General features: G+C 40.4%; 1 protein-coding gene across 1 annotated transcript in view; it reads right to left on the bottom strand.

Moving 5' to 3' along the window:
* Positions 1 to 477: 477 nt before the first annotated feature.
* Positions 478 to 20,685, bottom strand: part of AGO2 (argonaute RISC catalytic component 2) — a 44,542-nt gene continuing 24,334 nt past the window's right edge. Inside the window, exons 4-19 of the mRNA XM_021532477.3 lie at positions 17,954 to 18,135; positions 16,553 to 16,689; positions 16,288 to 16,422; positions 15,018 to 15,105; positions 14,204 to 14,351; positions 13,883 to 14,002; positions 13,629 to 13,751; positions 11,812 to 11,945; positions 9,310 to 9,494; positions 7,331 to 7,490; positions 5,177 to 5,267; positions 3,925 to 4,119; positions 2,640 to 2,774; positions 1,756 to 1,857; positions 1,208 to 1,407; positions 478 to 896 (exon numbers count right to left, since the gene is read on the bottom strand). Of these exons, the coding sequence (XP_021388152.1) occupies positions 788 to 896; positions 1,208 to 1,407; positions 1,756 to 1,857; positions 2,640 to 2,774; positions 3,925 to 4,119; positions 5,177 to 5,267; positions 7,331 to 7,490; positions 9,310 to 9,494; positions 11,812 to 11,945; positions 13,629 to 13,751; positions 13,883 to 14,002; positions 14,204 to 14,351; positions 15,018 to 15,105; positions 16,288 to 16,422; positions 16,553 to 16,689; positions 17,954 to 18,135 (2,244 nt within the window). The 3' untranslated portion in view covers positions 478 to 787. The remainder of the gene's footprint in view (positions 897 to 1,207; positions 1,408 to 1,755; positions 1,858 to 2,639; positions 2,775 to 3,924; positions 4,120 to 5,176; positions 5,268 to 7,330; positions 7,491 to 9,309; positions 9,495 to 11,811; positions 11,946 to 13,628; positions 13,752 to 13,882; positions 14,003 to 14,203; positions 14,352 to 15,017; positions 15,106 to 16,287; positions 16,423 to 16,552; positions 16,690 to 17,953; positions 18,136 to 20,685) is intronic.

The following is a 20,685-nucleotide window of genomic DNA, read 5'->3' as shown; positions in this document are numbered from 1 at the left end:
TGGCACATTTTCTTCTGCCAATCTAACTGGAGCTATTAAAAGCTTAGGTACAGGTTTCCTATTTTTCATTTTTTTAAATTCAGCTTTAGTCTATGAAAAACATTTTAAAATGCAGCACAATAAAAAACATTCAAGAACAAGCTTCAGAAAATACATTTGTCCTTAGACACACAGAGAATAATCTGAGAATAATCTTTATAAGACAGTTAGAAACCAGAATTTTGTCACGCTCTGATTTTGAAAATAAAAATTTTGTAAATGCTTCTAGAATAATCAAGGCTTCATAAATACTCAAAAAATGCTTTGCTTTCCTTTGTACTAAAAGCTGATTCACAGCTCATCAAACCTTAGTATGAATTAGATCTTTCCAAATTATCAAAAGCAACTCAATGAACAGCAAACTGAATGAGGAGTTTTGGAGTTTTGTGGGTTGGACTGTTGGTTTGTTTGGGTTTTTTTTGTTTGTTTTTTTTTTTTTTCTTCCCTAAGCCCTGAGATTGCAGCTCTTGATTTAATTATAAAATCTGGGTCTGTTTTATACCAAGCAGCTCAGAGATTTTTGGCAAACCACATTTCCAACAACAGTGGGGTTTGGTAGAAGAATGCAGTTTGTGATCAAGTCTGAAATTCTGGACGGAAGGCTTCCTTGCAAATGGGAAAGAAAGGAATAAAGATGCATCACTCATTGCTGGCTGTCCCTGGGCTGGGGCATCTGTTGGTCTAAGTGCAGCTGGTCTGGTGTGAATCCAACTCTGCCTTGTCCGGAGCCGCCGAACACTGGAACACGTCAGGCGAAGTACATCGTGCGCAGCGTGTCCTGGTGCACCTGGACTGCCTTGGCAAGTGCTTGGTGGTCTCTGCCATTGCTCTGGCCAGAAGTGTGGCTTCCTTCAGCACTGAAAGAGAAGGGAGGGGGGGAAAACAAAAACCAACAGGTTGTGGGTGGGGAGAGAAACCCTACTTAATCTGTCTCTCCTTGCACATGTTTCTGATCTTCAGTTTCTTCTGAACAGAATGGTCAAACATTAATTACCCTTAAAGCACCACCGAGGTTCTGAGCACCTACAGCAACATCTTCTGCTTTGTTTCAGCAGCAGAATTCAGTGGTGAGGGCAAATCCACCCTCGAACTGCTGAGGACACCACTGATCCCAGAATTAACAAGCCCACTGCCTTCCAACTCTGTGAAAATGCCAAACTGAACTCACCTATCGTGCTCTTTATCCACCAGGTGGTACCTGGCTCTGAAGGCCACCAGGTGCGCGTAGTAGGCCGGCGCAGGGATGGAGACGGAGCGCGTGCAGCGCACGTAGGTGTGGCACAGCTGGTAGGTGAGGATCTGCAGCTCGTCCGACGAGAAGCGATTGTCATCCCAGAGCACGTGGTAGTGAGAAGGTCTGCTTGTTCCCTGGAGCCAGACCACACAGCTCATCAGCACTCCCAAACATCTCCTGAACTTCCACCTCTGCTGGGAACTGCAGCATAGCAGCTGCTTCCTCAAGAAGTTCTACACATTTCAGCTAGTTTTTCCTTTAAAAGGCAAACAACCTCCTTTCTTGCTGCCTATCAAACTAAATCCCTTCCCCTTTTTTGATAGGACTGTGTTTCTCAAAATTTCACTTCTGAAATGAAATGATCATACTGAAATACACTTTCCTCTTGAAAACTTCAGATGTGACAAAAAACCATCAGCTAAAGAAGCTCTAGTACAAACATTAACAGCTAAAGAGTTACTATAGCACACAAAATGTCTTACCTGAATCCCAGCATGACTACACAGGTAGAAGTCAAACTCTGAGGGGTGGGTGATTTTTGTGTCCACTGTGGTACCAGCTGGAATGTTTCCACTTTTTCCAACCTGTGTAATCAGGAAATGCAAAAACACTGAGGCACAACACAGAAGTTTGGTTTGTTTTTTTTTTTTTTCCCTTTTCAGCTGTATAACCAGGAAAACAACCAGTAGAAAAAGATCTATAAAAAGCAGAAAGTGAAGAAAGAATGTGCAAAACTGAAATTCTGTTCCAACTGAAAACCTAGAGTGGCTCTACTATGGAGAAAGAAAAAAAAAAGAGACAAGCTGCAAAATCTTCTTAGAAATTACCTAAAAAGATTTGGTTTTCTGAATAATTTAAAAATAAGTTCCTGCAACTGAGTTGTCAAATTCTTTTCATCTTCTCACTTCAGGACAAGAGTAACTTTTCCTGTTTATACCTGCAAAGGGACAATCCTTCTTTGCCAAACAGGCCACCTCTTCCCTCCAAATCTCTCCAAACCAGAATGTTAAAATTCTCCTTACTTTCAAACAATTTAACATGTTTAATCACAGCACTTATTAATGTAACAACCACCTTCATGCCAGCTTTGGGAGTTACTAACTCCCACAGAGAAGCCTGACAGAAGGAAAAAGAACATGGAAAGCCCAGTTTGTGAGCAGAGTTTTGCCATGAGGAACTCTCCATTCTCAGCGGTTGTTCCACGAGGAACAGTTCCATTCCTTCTCTTGGGGAGTCTCCTCTTCCCACAGAAAGTACCAAAAATCAACTTGGGGAGTCTGATCTCCACCCAGATAGTACCAGAAATAAACAGGAATTGGTGACTTGGCTGCCTGCTGGGTGTTTGGGGGTCCCAAGCAGAACGTACCCGTTCGTTTTTATCCGTGCAGAAGAGTCGGGTGTGGTGCCTTTTCTGCACCACTATAAAGGTGATGCCAGGCTGATAATCCTTCTCCAGTTTGATGCAAGCCTCCCTGATAGCCAGCAGCTCGTGGTGGAGAACCTGAGCCACACACAGAGAGGTGTGATCAACGGGAGCCATTGCCATCATACAAATTCCTCTTATTATCTACAGATTTCTTTTACTTATCCACAGATAATTTATCATGTTCCTTCTTGTACTGTCACTCAGAGCAATGAGAGGTCAAAGCTTTCAGGACCAAACCTTAATTTCTCCTCCTGATGAAGGCAAATTACATCAGCAGTTTCCTCAGCCAGGAGAGAGCTGCTTCCATATTTGTTCAGCTCCAAGCACAAGGCTTGGACTAAACCTGCATATCAAAACCTCCTTAACTACCAAATACAAATAAACATTTAATTAGCCTGCTGAATACAACAGACTAATTATTTCACAGACTAGAACAAGGGATAAAGTCCAGAAATACTCAGCTGCCTCTTTCCCAGCTTTGTGCAGCCCCATGTAGGGCTACAGACATTAATAATAAGGAAAGTGGAACAAAGCAAAAAGCAACAATTTGGAACGTGGGTTAACTGTACATTAAAAATTCTATGAAAAACAAGGACAATTGAAAAGAGGTTATATCAAAAGTTCAAACAAAGATTATTTTATCAATTCAAATTTATCAAGTGACCTTTCCTCTTTTCCCCCTGGATTTTGAGAAGGTGACTCAATTCTGTTTCTTTTATTTACATACATAAATACTGGAAATAAAATTCTTTAAAATACATAGAAAAATATTTCCTAAAATATGGTACTAGCAAGCAAACAAAATAAATATGAGAAAGGATCTGATGACTTTTATCAGAATAAAAATGACTGTGAAAACCCAGTATTTATTAATCCTCTTTAAAAAAAAAACATATAATTTTTCTTTACTGCCCAAGTTCTACGAGATACAGTCTGACTAATATATCCCAAATAGGAAACAGATGTGGAACATAACTTGAGTGCTAAAACTACACTTTTCACTTATAATTCTGTAGGGGGAAATATTTTAAAGGGGAAAAGTACTTTCAAAAGCACATGAAAAGTATGCAAACACTTCTGCCTAGGTTAGAATCCAACAAATTTGTTGAGGCAAGATTTGTTGAAGTTATACTTCTTGTAACTCCAACCACATAAAAGTGGACATTTAAAATTCCATTAGTACCACAAAACTACACTATCAGAATTTCAAGAAGACAAACATCACCTGTTGGAACTGCCCCTCAGAAACACCATCCCTGTAGAAGATGATGCGAGTTGGTTTGAATCTCGTGGATTTGTAGAACTGGATTAGCAGCTCCCTGACCATGGCAGCCAAATCCTGGATGATTTCCTGGCGGTGCTGCTGCACCCGCACAGTGGCACAGTAACGGTTGGGATGAGCATCCATGCTTCCTACAACCTGGGGAAAAATGCTTGGCATCAAACCAGAGAGCACTTAAACAAAGGTTATTTCATGAGATAACTGCACTGTCTTGCACACTCAGTGCTTGGCCTGGCAGAGATGTATTTGAAATTAAAACGTGCTTGGAAACATCTCTGGGTTTAGTTCACCTGTGGCAGCACACCTTGCTGAAAGAGAAAACTTATTTTAAATCTAAAGGACTCATTTCTTCTTTGCACCCAAAGGCACTTAAAAACTCAAATACAGTTTGAAGGACTGATACCATGAAGCCATTAAGATGGTTCAGACTGCAGCACAGGAGTTGGAACTCTGGGACACCAAGCCTGTTTTCTGGATCCATCAAACTGAAATGGTGATGGACCACAGAAATATCCACACCCTTTATCAAGGGCAGCAATTTTTCTGTTAATGAAATGTTAGCATCCATATCCTGTAAAAGTGGCATGGGACTTAAACAAAAAAACCTAAAGAAGTGAGCACATCTCCACCTGGTTTTCCCTGGACACACAGGTGTAACTTTTTAAAACAGACATATAACATCACCAAATAACTTCATTATTAAACAATCCTGAGCAGCCACTACAAGTGCTTGACAAAACACAAGCTAAAGACCCTTCCCTGTATTTAAGAAGTACATTTCCAAGAGATTACTGCACATTCTGTTTTTTCTGGAAGCTGAGTCCCCAGAAACCACAGCTGAGCCAACCTAGTTCCCTATCAGCAAGGAAGAAATTCTGAACATTTCTAAGTGCTGAAGAAGCAGATTTAAACGTGCACCAGCTCATTATCAGGCTGCTAATAAATAACAGCTCCCAGAAAAGCTCCTCTGTGTATCAGCAACTCAGGCATTTTACAAGCTAATACCCACATTTAAGTAATTAGCATCAGAGCAAGCTCTCTGAAGTTTCAATAAATTCCTGCAGAAAAATAATTTATAATGCTGTAATTAGGCAATCAGAAGCAATGGACCACAAAAGGACTGAAAGCAATAAAATACATTGGAGCTGAGCAGCAGGAGGGAGCTGGGGCAAAGACCAGGACACAATTTACTCACTGCAGCAATGGAAGGCTTTTTCCCATCCCCAGCTGGTGGGTGAGTTACATCTGCACCAAGGAATATGACAGGCTGTTGGAATACTGGGGGTCTGGCAAAGAAAAGGGAAATTTGTAAAAGCAGCAAGATTTATGCTAAATAAAGTACATTAAAACTCAAATAAACAGCACTCTCTTCTCCCCCAGTGAATTCATCAACAACTGTCACTTCATCAGAGCTGGTCACTTGTCCTGTGCCAGTAATTAAAAATCCTGATTAAGGTTCTCATGCTAATACTTACAATGGACTGTACTCAAGAGAAAAAAACACAGTGGGTATCTTGGAATTCTGTTAATTTGTTGTTGTTTGGATTTTGTTATTGCAGCTATTGTTGCTTCTTTGTCTACATGTGTAGATATTATATATATATATATATATATATATATATATATATATATATATTCTAGTAAAAAACTGTTATTTCTTTATACACATCTTTGCCTGAAAGCCCCCAAAGTTATAATAATTTGGAGGGAGGGGTTCATCTTTCCCATTCCAGGAAGATTCCCACCTTCTTTGGCAGACACCCAACTCCTAACCCAGGAGAGTTTTTGGTGCCCAATGCTGGGCTCCAGGGCATTGAGAGGAAATGATGAAAAAGGAATAACAGTTTCTGGGTAACCTAATTTTATGTGCTGAACACAGAAACCTTGTTAGACACCATGTGGTCCAGCTTAGCCTGGTTTGGCTGGCACATAGCTGTGGCTCCATTTTTCCCATTATCAGCTCCTTATCTAAACATGGATCCTGTGACTAAGGCTACTGTGGCTGTTACCCAGTTTGCACAACAGGTCAATAAGGTGAGCAATTCCTGGATTTTAAACTTTCTCTGGAATGTGGACACATGACTGTACAACTATGACAGGCTAAGTTCATGTCTGTGGGGTTTCATTAATAATGGTGCCCATTGTGAGGAAGCAATACAGGGGGAAGATTTTCCCCAGTCTTTCACCCATTTATTTGGATGTGCCCCAGCACCTTTCAAAAGGTTTAAATTTTTTTCTAGATGCTGATATCATATAATGGCTGGTGTTGCTGAAAGGCCTAATCTATTTAGCATTTAGAGATAAGGTGGGACTGTCTTGGGTAACCAACCTGACCCCAGAGACAGGGATGCTGCCCAGGGGCAGGGGGCACTGCCCCACAGCCTGACCCTGCCCCACTGCCCATCTCAGGAATGAAGCACCCAGACTGGATGGGGGTATGGGAGGAGACAGGGCAGGTGCTGAGGGAAGGAATACTGTTCCCCAGCTGGTGGGAACCCCTCTCTCTCCCTGCCTCAAAGAGGGAAAGGCTGATGGTGCAGCTATGGAACCCACAAGCCTTCCAGGCTCCAGGACCCAGGACACAGGTATTGACTGGGTACTTGAAGGGAGCCAGAGCCCCTTCTTCTCTGGGGGCAGCTTTTAATGAGGAGAGGATTGTTCACGGAGACACAATGCAGGATCACCATCACAGAATGCCCTGGCAGATCACTGAGGAAGGAATCCAAGAGCTGAGAGAAGTGGCAGTACCAGAGGTACTTTTTGGGAGGGATGGACAGCATGGTAACAACCCTGACAAAGTCAGGTGCACAGGGCAAATGTCGTGAGCCTGGCACATCCAGGGCCACCCCAGTACTCCACTTTCATGGCAACACTGAATGTGGAGGACACCTGAGAGCCAGTGGCTCCACAGCCAGCAAACTCAGGAATTCTGAGAGCACAGTCCATGGTTTGATGCAGGCTCACATCTCCACTGTGGTTAAGAGACTCAAAGAGAAGAATGCTGACCAAAAGAAAAGGCACTGCTGTTCTAGGTGGTCTCTGTTTTTGAAAACTCAGGGCAAATAGAATATCAGAGATTTTTCATTCTAGTGACAGTTGTGTACTTCAGTGGTCAGATACCATTAAAATAATACTTTTATTATAAATTTCAACAGAAACAAGTATTCCTCTCCTGTTTTCATAGCCTAACTTTTGTAGGATTATTTATTAGAAGCCAAAGGAGAGTTTGTCTGAAGAGTCACTTAAGCTACAGTGCTGTGGCTGCAGATAAAAGCTCCCAGTTATCTCAGCATGACCCAGGCTCTCTTTGCAATACAAAAACCTCTTCCCCTTTGAAAGATGAACTTACCTTCCCTGTGGCAGCAGAATGTTATTTACACCTCCTAATTTGACATTTATTTTTAAGCAAAGGTTGGACAGAGTTTGTGGTGTTGTTCTTTGGACGTTTTTCATCTGCACACACTGAGTGGCCATGCCCAGCACTGTGTCGCCAACGCGCTTCACCTCCGCTACAGAACGAGAAAAAACAATAAAAGATTTGCAAATTGCAAATCAAACCATGGAGGAGACTTGAATTTGTTGCCAATTAACTACACTTGGAGTTTTAGCAAAGTGGCGCTCAAGCTTAAAGGAACACAATGAAACTTTTCCCCACACCAGAACCTGCTCCCAGTTCTGCTCTGCTCCACCTAACTGGGTCCTAAAGTCAATAACTAAAGGCACTCTTGGCTTATATTAATTAAGAATTTTTAAATTAATTCTTATTTTAGAATTGTAACATTATATCATGAGCTTTGGCTAATGACGTGGGTAAGATGGATAATATTATGATATTGAGAACTTGTTGCATTATTAAACACTGGAACAGCAACACAAACCTAGCAATAAAGTGCTGAGCAATATTCAGCCAAGCAGTTTATCAGCTTTTCACTGCAAGTTTATCACTTGCATAGAAAAGTGGTCAGCTTAGCAGACAATGGTCTATAAAAACACCAAGAAACTCATTAAGTACTGTACAATTCCAATAGTTAAATCAAATCCTATTGTTAGCAACAAAATTGAGACTTCAAAGCTTTCAGAGACCCACATACTCTTACACTCAGGGAAGAAATTTAGGCTCCAAGACTGGCTTGGAGAGGATGAACCCCCCTTTTTGGCAGCAGGAGAGGGAAAGAGCAGGGTGGGAAGAAGAGAAAAGACAAGACAGTGGATATAGGAAGTGCAGGGTATGGAAGAGCATAGGGAGAAAATAAGGAGAGATGATTAGAGGGGGAAGAAATAACTGTAATTAAAGTTAATGACAAAGAAAGAAGATCAGAGTGGTACCACATCCTCTCAGTGGTTAAGTAAAGGAAAAGAATTCCCTTTTAATGCCAAATAGGAATAGTAAAAATGTCATTTTGCACCAAATTTCTATTGTACAAATTAGAGACGAAGCTGAATTCAAGGGGGGAAAAAAGTAATATTTCCTTAAGGTTCCTTGCTTAATCTCTTTTTCATCTTGTAAGAGATAATATTAAAGTTGGAAAATTATTTTGTGCTATATTAAAATGTTGAGGGATGGGATAAAACAAATCTGCAGCTGCCTGGTAGATCTGATTCACCAGAGAAGAGTCCACATAGCTATGGGAGAAAAACAGTGGCTGCTGCTCCAGCTGGGCAAAGTAAGTGAAAAAAGAAGGGAGGCAGGACAGGAAAAAAGCTGTCCTGCCTACAGGAAGAGCTTGAAAATGCATGGTTTATGTAAAACATACTAAAACCCATATGTGTATGCCATTAAAATGTACTAGCTGTCACTGTTTCCAAAAGCCTGTTTATTTTGCTGTATTTTCACTTTCTGTGCATCTGTATCCTTGAAATCCGAGTTTAAAATTTGAAATTAAAAGAAAATACACAAATCTCCTTCACTCAACATTTTTTTGCCAAAGGGAGATTGTGTGAGTAAGCAAAAGTGTTCTAGAAGTGACAGAGCTCTTGAAGTCATTACTTCTTCACTCACTTGGTATTTTCAGCACACAAGTTTCATTAAGCATATTATAATCCACTGCCTGTCAATGTCAATCTCACCAAAGCCCTGTGTTGGCTTTCTCAAATGCAACCAGCAGGGAGAATGGGGAAAAACAAATTAAAAGCATAGAAAACATACTGAAAATACTTAGGTCTTAATATAAAACATCATGCAGCACAAGAAAAATAGTAAAATTAGTTTACAGCCCGTTCCCTAACTGGAATTTATAGAGTTAAAACAGCATTAAACCTCTCTCCTTTGGACAGCTCACAAAAAAAACACAAAACTGTGACTGAAATGCACCATTTCCACTCACTGACCATAGACTGGTGTTTTTCCTGGCAAAATGACCACGACAAGCTGCAGCCCAGTGTAAGTGTTCTTGAGGTGTCTGAACATGGGCTCCACGCTGTCGGCTCCCTGGGCATATTTACAGAAGCAAGGCTGCCCCTGGATTGGCATTCCAGCATCCCTGGAAATCTTCCTCAGCTGTTCTGTGAAGGACCTGGGCAAGGCACATAAATACATTACATTATCAGACAGTCATCTTGATTTTTCATCTTATTTATTTTTAATGGAACAATCCTGTTAAACGTGCAAAGTTGTCCCGTCCAAAAACCTGGGAATTTAACCCCATGTGCATCTTTAATTGACAATGCCTGTGTAGTCACTGAAGGAAAGATAGGAAATATGCTGTATAAATAACAACATTAATAAAAAGACCTCATTTCCAAAGCAAATTCTACCTTATTTCTATGGGAATACAGGATTAAATACTTTCTGCAAAAAGACTGCAATAATGACAATTTGGCACAGCCTGCTCTAACATAATTCCATCTGTTACGACCACAGAAAAGGCTGGAGAGTTCTCTTTTTTCTTCATGATGAAAACAACCAACAGAAATTACCAGCAATTGTCTCAGTGAATTGCTTTAGCATCCGTAACAATGCACAATTTCACAGATACCAGAGAAAATGTGTATCCTGGAGGTGGTGGCAAACCTTCTCCTAGGCTGGTGGAAAAAAGTCACCCTTTGATGGAAGTAGTCAGATATGGAGACAACCTAATTTGTTCAGAGGCTTCCACCTCAGAGCCTTTTTATCTCATTGATAAATGCTCTTTTTATTAGGTTGGAGTGAGTAACCCCTCCAGCTGTCTAAAACACTGCTCATCTCCACCACAGGGTGCCAGGGTGTCACTGACTGAGAGGGTGTGGAGATCTAGCTTCTTCCAAACCTCTTGTTAACTTGCATGAATCACAACAGCCTGTGAGCTTCAGCCCTGCAGCCTGAGGCTCCTTGCAGAAAATGAGTATTTCCTCTGGAAAAACAAGCACTTACTACAGCACAGTCAGTGGCAGAACATCTCCCCATCCCTGGGAGTGTTCAAGGCCAGGCTGGATGAGGCTTGGAGCAACCTGGTCTAAGACATGGTGTCCCTGCCCAAGGAAGAGGGGTTGGAACAAGATGATCTTTAAGGTCCCTTCCAACCCAAACCCTTCTGTGATTTCAACATTCAAGTCTGAAACAAGTAAGGGTTTGAGCCTTTTAAAGTCCATCTGGAAGTACAGTGCCCATAAGGAAAAGTTTTCTCTGTTCCCAAGAGGTAAAGCAGGATGATTTTGAAGACTTTTAGAACATTTGAGGGTGGTTACTCTGATGAATCAGCAGCATTTGAGTTCCAACTTGATCAACAAGATGTAACAAGAAGCCACAAGATGGAACAGGATGCAGACATTTTCCTAGCATTAAGCAATGTCCTTTCATGGTAAATACAAACTCATTCTAAGCTATCCAAATAATTTTATTTTGGCTCATTATGTTGAGGACTTGTGCCTATTTCTCAAAACTGGGTAACTTGGCTTACACAGCATTTCCACTAGAAGCAACATCATGGAAGGGAAGGTTCTCTGGCAGCCCAGTTCTTGACTTGTGCCTGGAGAGAACAAGTTCCTCCCCTCCTCACACAATGGGCAGTAAGAAGATTCCCAGCGTTTGCTCATCACTTCTTAGGGAAAAGCTCCCAAGCTGTTTGGCAATCCATCGGAAAAACAGTGCCACGGCAATGCCACTGGTGTGAGCAATCCCTGCTTTGCATTCACCTCCCAGAGAGCAGCTGAGTCACTGCCAGGGCAGCTCCACAGGCTGCACTTGTCCATGCATGAAGGGAAAGCAGCTGCATGTGGAAGGAGGGATCAGACATGGATCTGGGCCTGCACACCATCCCTGAGCCAATGGCAGATGCCACTGGAACAACAGTCTTTGAACAATCCTGTCCCAGCCAAAGATAAAGAAACCAAATCTGAAAGTTTCATTCAAACACTTAAAGTCAATAGAACAACCAGTGCTACTCATCTGGCAAATACAGCAACTTGCACGTTCCAGATACTCTGAAGAGAAAAAGCTTTTGGACAAAAAAATGTCCTTCTAAAGAAATTCTGCATGAATAATTCTACTCCATACAGAACACAGAAACCTCATGAGGAACCTAAGAGAACACATATCTTAGCTGTCACTCTTGAGAAACACTTAGTGATAAACACCCATCATTACATCATTTCAGTTACCTTAAATCCTGTCCTAAGGCCTCACTGGTCAGAAACCTGCCATAAAGCATAAATGGCTTTTTTTAAGTCTGATTTGGAGGATTTCCTGATGCTGGCATTGAAATCAGACCGCCATAATTCAAAACACAAAGAGACAAATGATGTATTGCCATATGTTAAACAATTTAACCAAAAATATATTCTTCATAGAAGTGAAATCATGACATTTGCATCCTTAATAAAAGATAAAATCACCACCTTACACAACACACTTACTTAAGATGAACTTCAGTGCACTGGCGTTGGGGAGCAAAGCAGGCAATTGCCCAAACCTTTATTTCAATTCCAGTGTGAAATTGTTTATTTCTCATGTCCCAGACACCTTGCACTGGTGTAGCAATTGCTTTATTCTGGAAGGGGGAGGTAAAAATTAAACATTAATGCAAAAATTGATTGATGCTAAACAAAAATTAGCTTTGCTTCTATTTACCTCCAACTAGCAGGTGATTTATATTCTCAGGTCGTTCTTTCCCCTGTACAACAATCCATCCATCTTATAATAATCATTTTATCATTGTAGCAAGACAGCTTCTTAGCCAGGTGAAAAATAAAACTCACATTGTTCATTTTTATTGCTGATCATTGCCTTTGCTGTATTTATCAGCAGCAAATAGAAATTATATATGGAAGATTCTTGCTTAGTATCGAACGTTAACAAGAACCTACATTTCTACAGCAACTTTACAACTGTTCAGTGAACTTTCCAAGGGAAAGTTAATTTATGTACTGTGAATATTTTACACATCACTAAGTAGAGGCAAATAGTGGTTCAATGTCACTCACACAACTCCAGAAAAAATATGAACAAGCTGAGAAAGGTGATCAGTTACTCAACTTGGACCAGCCCAACACTTTTATTTCTCCCACCAAGCAGATATTATTAGGATGGATTATCTAGAGGACTAGGGATGTAATAAAGCAGCCAAAGTAATTCTGGTGATGTTAATTACCTTAATAAATACTGATAGATGTTTTAGACAGATACGATGTCTTTCTCCTCACCTAGCAGCAACAACTAAAGCTTCTGGACATTTTTCAGGACACACACATGAATCTGATAATGGATTTTGCAAACAGTTGTGTGTGCTGAAGGCAGTGCCTCTCCCACTATGACTTTCCAACATTCATCTGCCATTAAGTTCCCCCAGCCTGCTGGTGCCAGAATAGCTCATGAAAGCAGTCCCCTAATCAGGGTCAGGCCTGGGGTACCTTAACCTGCCAGTGAAGCAAGGTTTGAGCTAATTTGCCTGAGTCAGTTGAAGAATTTTAGGCAGGAAACCCAAGATTCTCTCCCATTATGGGTTTGGAGGCACCAGTCTTTTGTGCACAGGGACAGAATTTTATTCAGCTGGCAATGCATGATCTGAAGAAATTCATCAAAAGCCTCCAAAAATGAAATTATCCCAGCTATTAAAGCTTTTATCTTGCAACAAGCCCCTGAAGGAAAATCTGATAACTGATGGAAAATCCTGTTTCTCAAACTTTTTTAAAAGATATCACAGGAGAAAGATTATGTCAGAAGGGCCATCTGAAAAGCCATTGTGAAATAAAAACCTGTGGCTAAATATTCCAAACAGGCTCTGGGGAAAGACATGTTGATAGAGATACCTCAAGACAGATGCTCTGAACACAGTTGCTCTACCCAGAATATTCAAATCCAACCAGAAGTTCAGGAATATTTCAGCATATTTTCAAATATATACATTGATAATTGAAATAATCTTTGCTTTTCTCCGTACACATTGATTTGAGCCACTATTTGTAGGCTGCTTCTTGCAACACACAATGAAAAGAGTGTTTGAGGCAAAAAAAGGCATTTTTAACCCAGCTTTACTTTACAAAATAAAACAGCAATTGAAAAAGATGCAGATTGGCCAATACATTTAAGGACTTTGAGAACCTAAATTTAAATTCTCAACAATACACCCATGGCAGCTCTCTCATTACACACACCACAATTAATTTAAAATAATCACACTACAGAGGCCATCACAGCTGGTACTGGAAGCCACCACAGACCCCACTGGACATACCCTGCCTCCATAGAGGATTGAGGGGGGCTGAAGGACTCTGCCAGTCACATCTGTCATTTCATCCTTGACCATGATCCCAAACTCTCGGACGTAAGGGTCTGTGTTGAAACTCGCACTCCGCATCTGAAACGATCAAAACATAAAAAAGCCAAGCTCATAACCTGTGTGCAGTGCACAAACACATCAGTACCTGCTAAAGGTGAACAAAATTAAGCCCATTCCTACACCTGCCTCATGTTTGACACAACACTCACCAATTTGCTGATCTCTTCCTGCCGGTCTGGGGCTGATCTGGCAGTGGCTCGAATCATAGTGGAAGTTTGATTGTCAGTGAGTTTCTTTATGCATCTTTGTCCTGCCACTATGTTGCACACCTGAAATATCCCCACAGAAAGAAAATTAAACACAGTCCAACTGTTTTTTTTGGCTTGTGGCTTTTCTTTCACTGAGGCACCACAAAATGTCTCAACATTTGGCTGCTCAAAAAACGATTTGCCATTATTTGAACCCTTTTTTCTCCTCTGACTCCTTTAACCCCAGTCCCAAAATACAGAATTCTCTATGAGTTTACTTGCCTCCAGAGGAAGGTATGTGTGTTTCTGCTCCTGTCCAACTTGTAAACATGGAAGGTGAGGGTAGCGTAAAACTAATTTATGCCTGTCCTTAAAATACTGAGCTACAGTGCATTCAACTGTTTGTCCATTCTCCTGCTGAAGTGGGAATCTGTTGGAATGCAAACATGGAAAGCAGCTATTACTTCATGCAAAATGCTTCCCCCACAGTTCCTCAGTACATTTCTTGGCACAAGTTAAGCTTATTGAAGGAGGATGAAACAACGCTCAAATAATTAAGAACCAGATTCAGATACTGATCAGTTATCTTCTTGTAAAAAGCTGGTATCAGCTTTGTTCCTTATATTGCTTCCTTAAAAATGGCAATCACTGTCTCTATCTGCAAATCTCTGGTTGGTAGTTAAAAAGAAACTTTTTTCCGGAGGAAAAAGAGATTGCAAATAAGCAACATCAGGAGGCTGATCCCAATTGGCATTACTTTTCTATTCCAGTTGTGGGAAACATCAGGCTACAAATAGGACACCCTGTTCTTCCAATTTTAAAGAAATCCATAAATAACAGAAAAAATTCCACCCAACCAAAAAACCTCCCAGATTTACAACAGAGCAATTAGTTCAAATGCCATGATACTCATTATAGTATAAAAATAGAACAAAAAGAACGGCAAAATTGGGAAAATACTTTGAGGTATATTTAAGGGTATTAACCAAAGAAAGCACTGTTTTTCAAGGTAGCTTTTCCCAGCCCAGTAATGCAGGCAAGGTATTTTTCCAGCCTGAGACCAAACATATGTTTAAAAAGCAGAAAAATACTTTACGTTTGGTGACTTGCTGGTCGTCTGGTGACATTGCACACTCTGTACTTCCTTTTCATTTGTCCACAGTGTGTTATCTCCACCTTCAGACCTAAAATTTGGACAGCACAAATGACCATTTCTCCAAAATCATGGTGTCAGCTCTAAACTACTTCACAAGGCCAGTTGAACAGTCTAATAAAACCATTCTATTTAGCCCCAAAGCGTAGCCCAGACAAAACTCAAAAGGCAATTTACAGTCTTAAAATTCAAAACTCCTGAGCTTCAGCCAAAGTTCAACAGAGAATTCCAGAGACAAGTTGAAATCCCAAAGCCCCCAGAGCTCACAGATGACGCAGAGCACATTCTGCAAATTCCAGTGCTGTACCTCTAAGGAAGGCCAGGATGGGGAAAGGACAGAAAGGGCACACAAGGTCCTTGAAACAAAACCCCTTATTTATACTTTCTGTCTAAACATACAGGGTCTGTAAGACCTCCAACTCTTGCAGCCCTGCCTGAGCTAATGAACTGGGGGTGTGGGTGGAGAAGAATCTCCAAACAGCCTCTCTAGGAGCTCATGGGAATGAGGCCACAGTGAAGCAATTTGGTGCCTAATTATCCTTTCAAAACACTTAGAACCAATGCAAACTCAGGGTTTATTTATACTTTCCTTGATAACTTCTAGTGGGCCAAAGATAATTTTGTTGATGTTTTTTTGAAACACAAAAGGAAGGTGCAGGATGGGTTTATGGATTTATTCTTTTTAAAGTTGCTTGCTTTCTGTCAAGAGTATCAGGAAGGAAGGATCTCCGTTTTGCAGAGGAAGCCTTCAGTGAACAAAACCAGTAAGATTTCTTCCTCCTGTTCTCTTTGATTCAGTCACTACAACTAGAATAACTTGTTATTTACTTCCAAGAGAGTATATGCAAGACAGATGCCTAAGTATGCAAAAACACACTGCTAAATTATTAGTAAAATCTGAAATATTAAAAATCTGGTATTAGTAATTGGAAAAAATTAAGATTGGGTAATTAAAAAAACATTAAATCCCATAAAATTTAAGATTGGGTAATTTAAAAAATATTAAATCCCTAATTAAACATTTAGAAATTATTAGATTAGGAACTGACATATTTTTGTCATGAAACTGGGACTGGTACTACTGATAGGTTTCAAAGGCAAGAAATATGAAATTTTTCTCTCCCAATAAGGCAAACTGCTGTAGAAAATATTTAAAACACAGTGGTAACTACATCAGACAGAATAAAGCAGCTGTATATAATTTCCTTATTACCTTTTATTTCTTTGGTAAACTTTACCCTTTGGGAATCTGTCAGAGGTTTTTGTTGTTCTTCAATACTTTTGAAGTCCAGAACTTCACAGACGAACTCAATAACTGGCTGTGCTTTGTAAAATGCAGTTGCAGACACTGCAGACAAAAACATTAATGGTGTGTTACAAAAATGCTGAGGAAATTCTTAGGAAATCCAAAATATGGAACTAAAATTTTGCCTTCCCATTAAGAAGAAAGAAACAAGAAAGTACTTCCTAGTACCTACCATCAATATTTAACATCATTTTCCACAATGAAGGTCTGACTGATTGATGGAATCCAAACCAAACTTCTCTGCCACCCCCCAAAGGATTTGAGCACCCTTCTGATGCTGTAAAGAAAGATCTCCCCACAGGAGTATACCTGCAAGAAAGCAAATAAATACACATTAGAAAACTAAAGCAAAAATTGCAATAAATCCGTAACTAACGTAAATTCCTTTTCACAAAAGCACAGAAATGTCAGTGTTTAAAATTACCAATAATCTGAGATTCCTGGCAAGACTCAGGTTACATCTCTCAAAACCCAGCTTTTTGCAGTAAGAAACTGGCTACTACTAGGGTTTAAATTCAATATATCTACTAATTCCAGAAAAAAAGCATTAATAACTTTTATTTGTATTCTACTGAAACTTCAGCTGTGCCTCCATAAGAAAAGAATTAAAAGTCTCTGCGATTAAAATACCAAGGTAACAATCTCTTCCCATACTCTGAATTATAGACATTATCTGAGGGTAAATAAGTGATCTAATAAATATTTCTGATCCATCTTGCATCTTGATAATTAAGTACTTGATAATTAAGTACCGCAAGCTTAAGAGCAAGCAAATCATATCCAGAGTCAATGTGATCCTCTAAACGAAGGCATCTGACATTCTGGGCTGTTTTCTGTGCTGTAAAATCTGATGAAAGTAATTTTATGGTTTTTTATCCTAAATTTGAGGATAAAGTCAACAGAAGGCTATTTTAAGACACATATATTTAACTCATATTACCTGTTTAGAGCTTCAATATGGGAAAGTTCAGCCCTACTAAACTTTGTTCTTTGCTTTCTAATTAAATATAATTTGCACAGTGGTCTTAAGTGACTTATGTCACAGCAGCAGAATTAAACCCAGTATCTCTTGGGTGTGACTGGAAATGCTGTAGGTCCCACTTGAAAAACAAACAAATTATTTCCAAGTTTTTCTTTCCTAACAAAATAGCCACAAGGGGTGACATTAATGTTCACCTAGCTCTGAAACCTTTATACAAAATTGGCTATAAACAGCTGTCCAAGGACACAGGAACAGGGTAAGAAGTTGGTTTAAATCCACCCTTCCACATCTACCGACCTCCAAGCACTTCCCACTCAGGGAGAGCCTCCTTCTCCAAGGTTACAGAGGGAGGAGGAGATGGCAGAGCTCCTCTGACCTGAGACACACAACCATGGGGCCAGCTTGAGAACTCTGGGGAAAGGCTCTCGTGGGCAGGCTGGAGGCTCCAGATCCCACCAGGGAAGCACCAATGGCCTCTTGCCTGAGCCTGCCACTGCCACGACTGTGGCCAGGCTATGGCAGCACAGACTGCCCAAAGAGCCACCAAAACACCCAAGTCACACCTAAAGCACCTCAAGGGCTTCCCCTCACCTCATGGAAGGCAAGTGCCTCATGACCACATCCAGGGCCTGGATGGTCTCAAACGGGACACTCGGCAGCCGGCCAGAAAGAGCATCGTGTAAAGCCTGCAGGCTCACACAGGACATCCACTTGACAGCCACCTTAAATATTCTGTCCTTCCCTTCTCCTGGCAGCGTCACCTCCAGCTCCACCTGCAACAATGCCAAACAACAAACCAAGATGATTCTTTCCATTGGAAGGGGGATATCAGAAGGGACAATGGACTCCTCTGAGCAATGACACGGAGCAGAGGAGGAGACAGAAAGCAAGGATGAAGCAACAGCACGCATTGGGTACAGCCTCTTTTTACAGCTCCATCTTCCCAAAGGGGTATTTCAGAAGCCTGGAGTGCCTCCCAGCTGGCATCTATCTCCTCTGCGAGGCAACACTGGAACTTGGAGGCGCTCATAGCAATGGGGAGGTCCCAGTGAAGATCCCATAACCTGATTTCAGATCCCTAACACGCCCCAGCGCTTCGCTGCTCGTGTCAGCTCCTGCACACCTAAAATAAAGGGTGTCACCACCTGCCAAGATCCATGAATTTCTGCTATTTGTTCTCAAGAGCACCAGAGTGCTTTACATACTGCTGCTGCAGACACAGCTCAAACAAGAGAAGAAAGGAGCTTTAAAAGAGAAAAAAAAAAAATTATCAATCACCCAAACAAAACAGAAAACCACCAAAAGCCACCAAACCAAAACTGTTACTTTGAAAGTAAGAAAAGGAAGAATAAACTACAACCCCCAGTGCCAGTGATGGTATCAGGTAGGAAACAGGGGCACTTCTTTGCCATGTTATGCCCTACTTTGAATTTTTTGTCTAAAAACAGTGGCAAACTACATTATGATGAATTACTTCAGCCAATTACTTGTAATTATTTGTAATGTTGATTTCTCCTCTTTCTTAAAACAAAGAAATTCTAAGCACCAAAGTTTTTAAGCTGACTAAAATTAAGGCTTGTCTGAAATGATCAGGAGGTCTGGGAGTGACTACAAGAAATAACAAGATCAGAGTATCCTTTGTGCTGGATACATAAAAAAAAGTTGCATTTTGCCCTGCTAGGGAGCTTGCAATTTAAATCTAAAAGGCATTCACTTAACAGGCAAACCGTAATTAGAAAAAATAATAGGTGGCTAACAGCGAACTAACATCTGATCTCTTGCAACAATTTGCTATAATCCAAAAATAGGAAGGGAATATAAAACACAATAAGAAGTCTTCCCGTGAGCCCCCAAAATTGAGTAGACCATCTACAGCGGGCACACAAAATTAATATTATAGCTGAATCTCTCTTCCAGCACAAACATCATTCCCCCAGGGAGACTGGAGCCAAAGAAGGAGCTGCACAGCTGTGGGAGAGCAATGGGAACTGAGTCTAATCCTGGGGTCACTGCTGTGAGTCTGGCCCAGGTCAACCCTGCTGAAAGCTTTGCAAAGAAACTTTGCTGTGGTCTGCAGCTCACACAGGCTGGAAACTTTCCATGAGGTCTTTTTTCCACCACACCATCAAAAAGTTCTCATCTCACTTATAGCAGATGGAAGATTCCTGTCACACCTGACCTGCATTTTCCTTTAAACCTCTCCTCCAAATCAAATTTCATCACTCCTGCTTGAGCAACCTGGTCCACTGGAAGGTGTCCCAGCCCGTGGAGGGGCTTGGAGCAGGATGGCCTTTAAGGTCCCTTCCCACCCCAACCATTCTATACTTATTCCCAATACTGGCAACACACAAGTCATCTGATTATTGAACACTTCAGTGCCTTTAATAGAAAAAAAAAAAAAAAAAAAAAAAAAAAAGACCAAAAAAAACCCCTTAATTTTACTTTTTCTCCTCTCCTGGTCTCAATTTAAAAAACTCCTTTCACCATGATGGAATGGGAGATGAAGAGAAATCTGCATTGCAATACCCTTGTCCCTGGTGGAAATAAAATACACAGGATTGAAGAAATTCTATTCCATGTGCCCAACTGCAAATACCAGTAAAAGTTAGCAGAGCTGTGACTGCTGAATTTGGCCTAAAACAGTTTTTGCTGCTGGGTCTAACTCCAAATGAGTTGAATTAGGAGTCACTGCTAAAACAAGTAAGGTTTAACTAAAACTTTCCCATGTTTCTTTTTTTTTTTTTTAATTAAGTATCACACTACTAAAAAAACCCCATGAAAATATAAAAAAAGTCCCCAGTCCACATCCCACATCCAAAAGTTCATGTATATTTTTAGGCACTGCTAATCAGAATCTTTCCTCTCTCAATAATATTTTATTTATCCTACTCTGTACTTTTGAGGACAAATAAACACTCATGTTTGGCAAAGTACACAAAATATTAAAAAATTAGGACAAAGTAGTTTTAGATGGGAATTTTACTATGTTCTTTACTATTAGGTATAAATCCTAAAGCAAAATACAAGATTTGTTTTATTCTCTGTCCCAAAATGAAAAAAAAAAAGTTTACAATGTCAGGATGCTACCTTGACCCACTGCTAAATTGCAACAGAGTTGATAATTTTGCAGCTAAGGGACCTAAATGAAAGGAATTTTACTGTCAGAATGTGAAAAATCATTCAGCCTGTAAAAGAATTTCAAAACAATTCTTAAAAAGAATAGGTCTTGAAGCTGATGTGGCCTGAATGACTCACACAAGCAAGCATTATCACTGTTAAAAAAAAATTAAACCTGACCATGTGTTTTGGAAGAATTGTTAGTA

The sequence above is a fragment of the Lonchura striata genome, chromosome 1 (assembly GCF_046129695.1).
Source record: "Lonchura striata isolate bLonStr1 chromosome 1, bLonStr1.mat, whole genome shotgun sequence".
NCBI lineage: Eukaryota > Metazoa > Chordata > Aves > Passeriformes > Estrildidae > Lonchura > Lonchura striata.
Note: the sequence above shows the minus strand (reverse complement) of the source record. Positions and strands in the feature narration are given on the sequence as shown.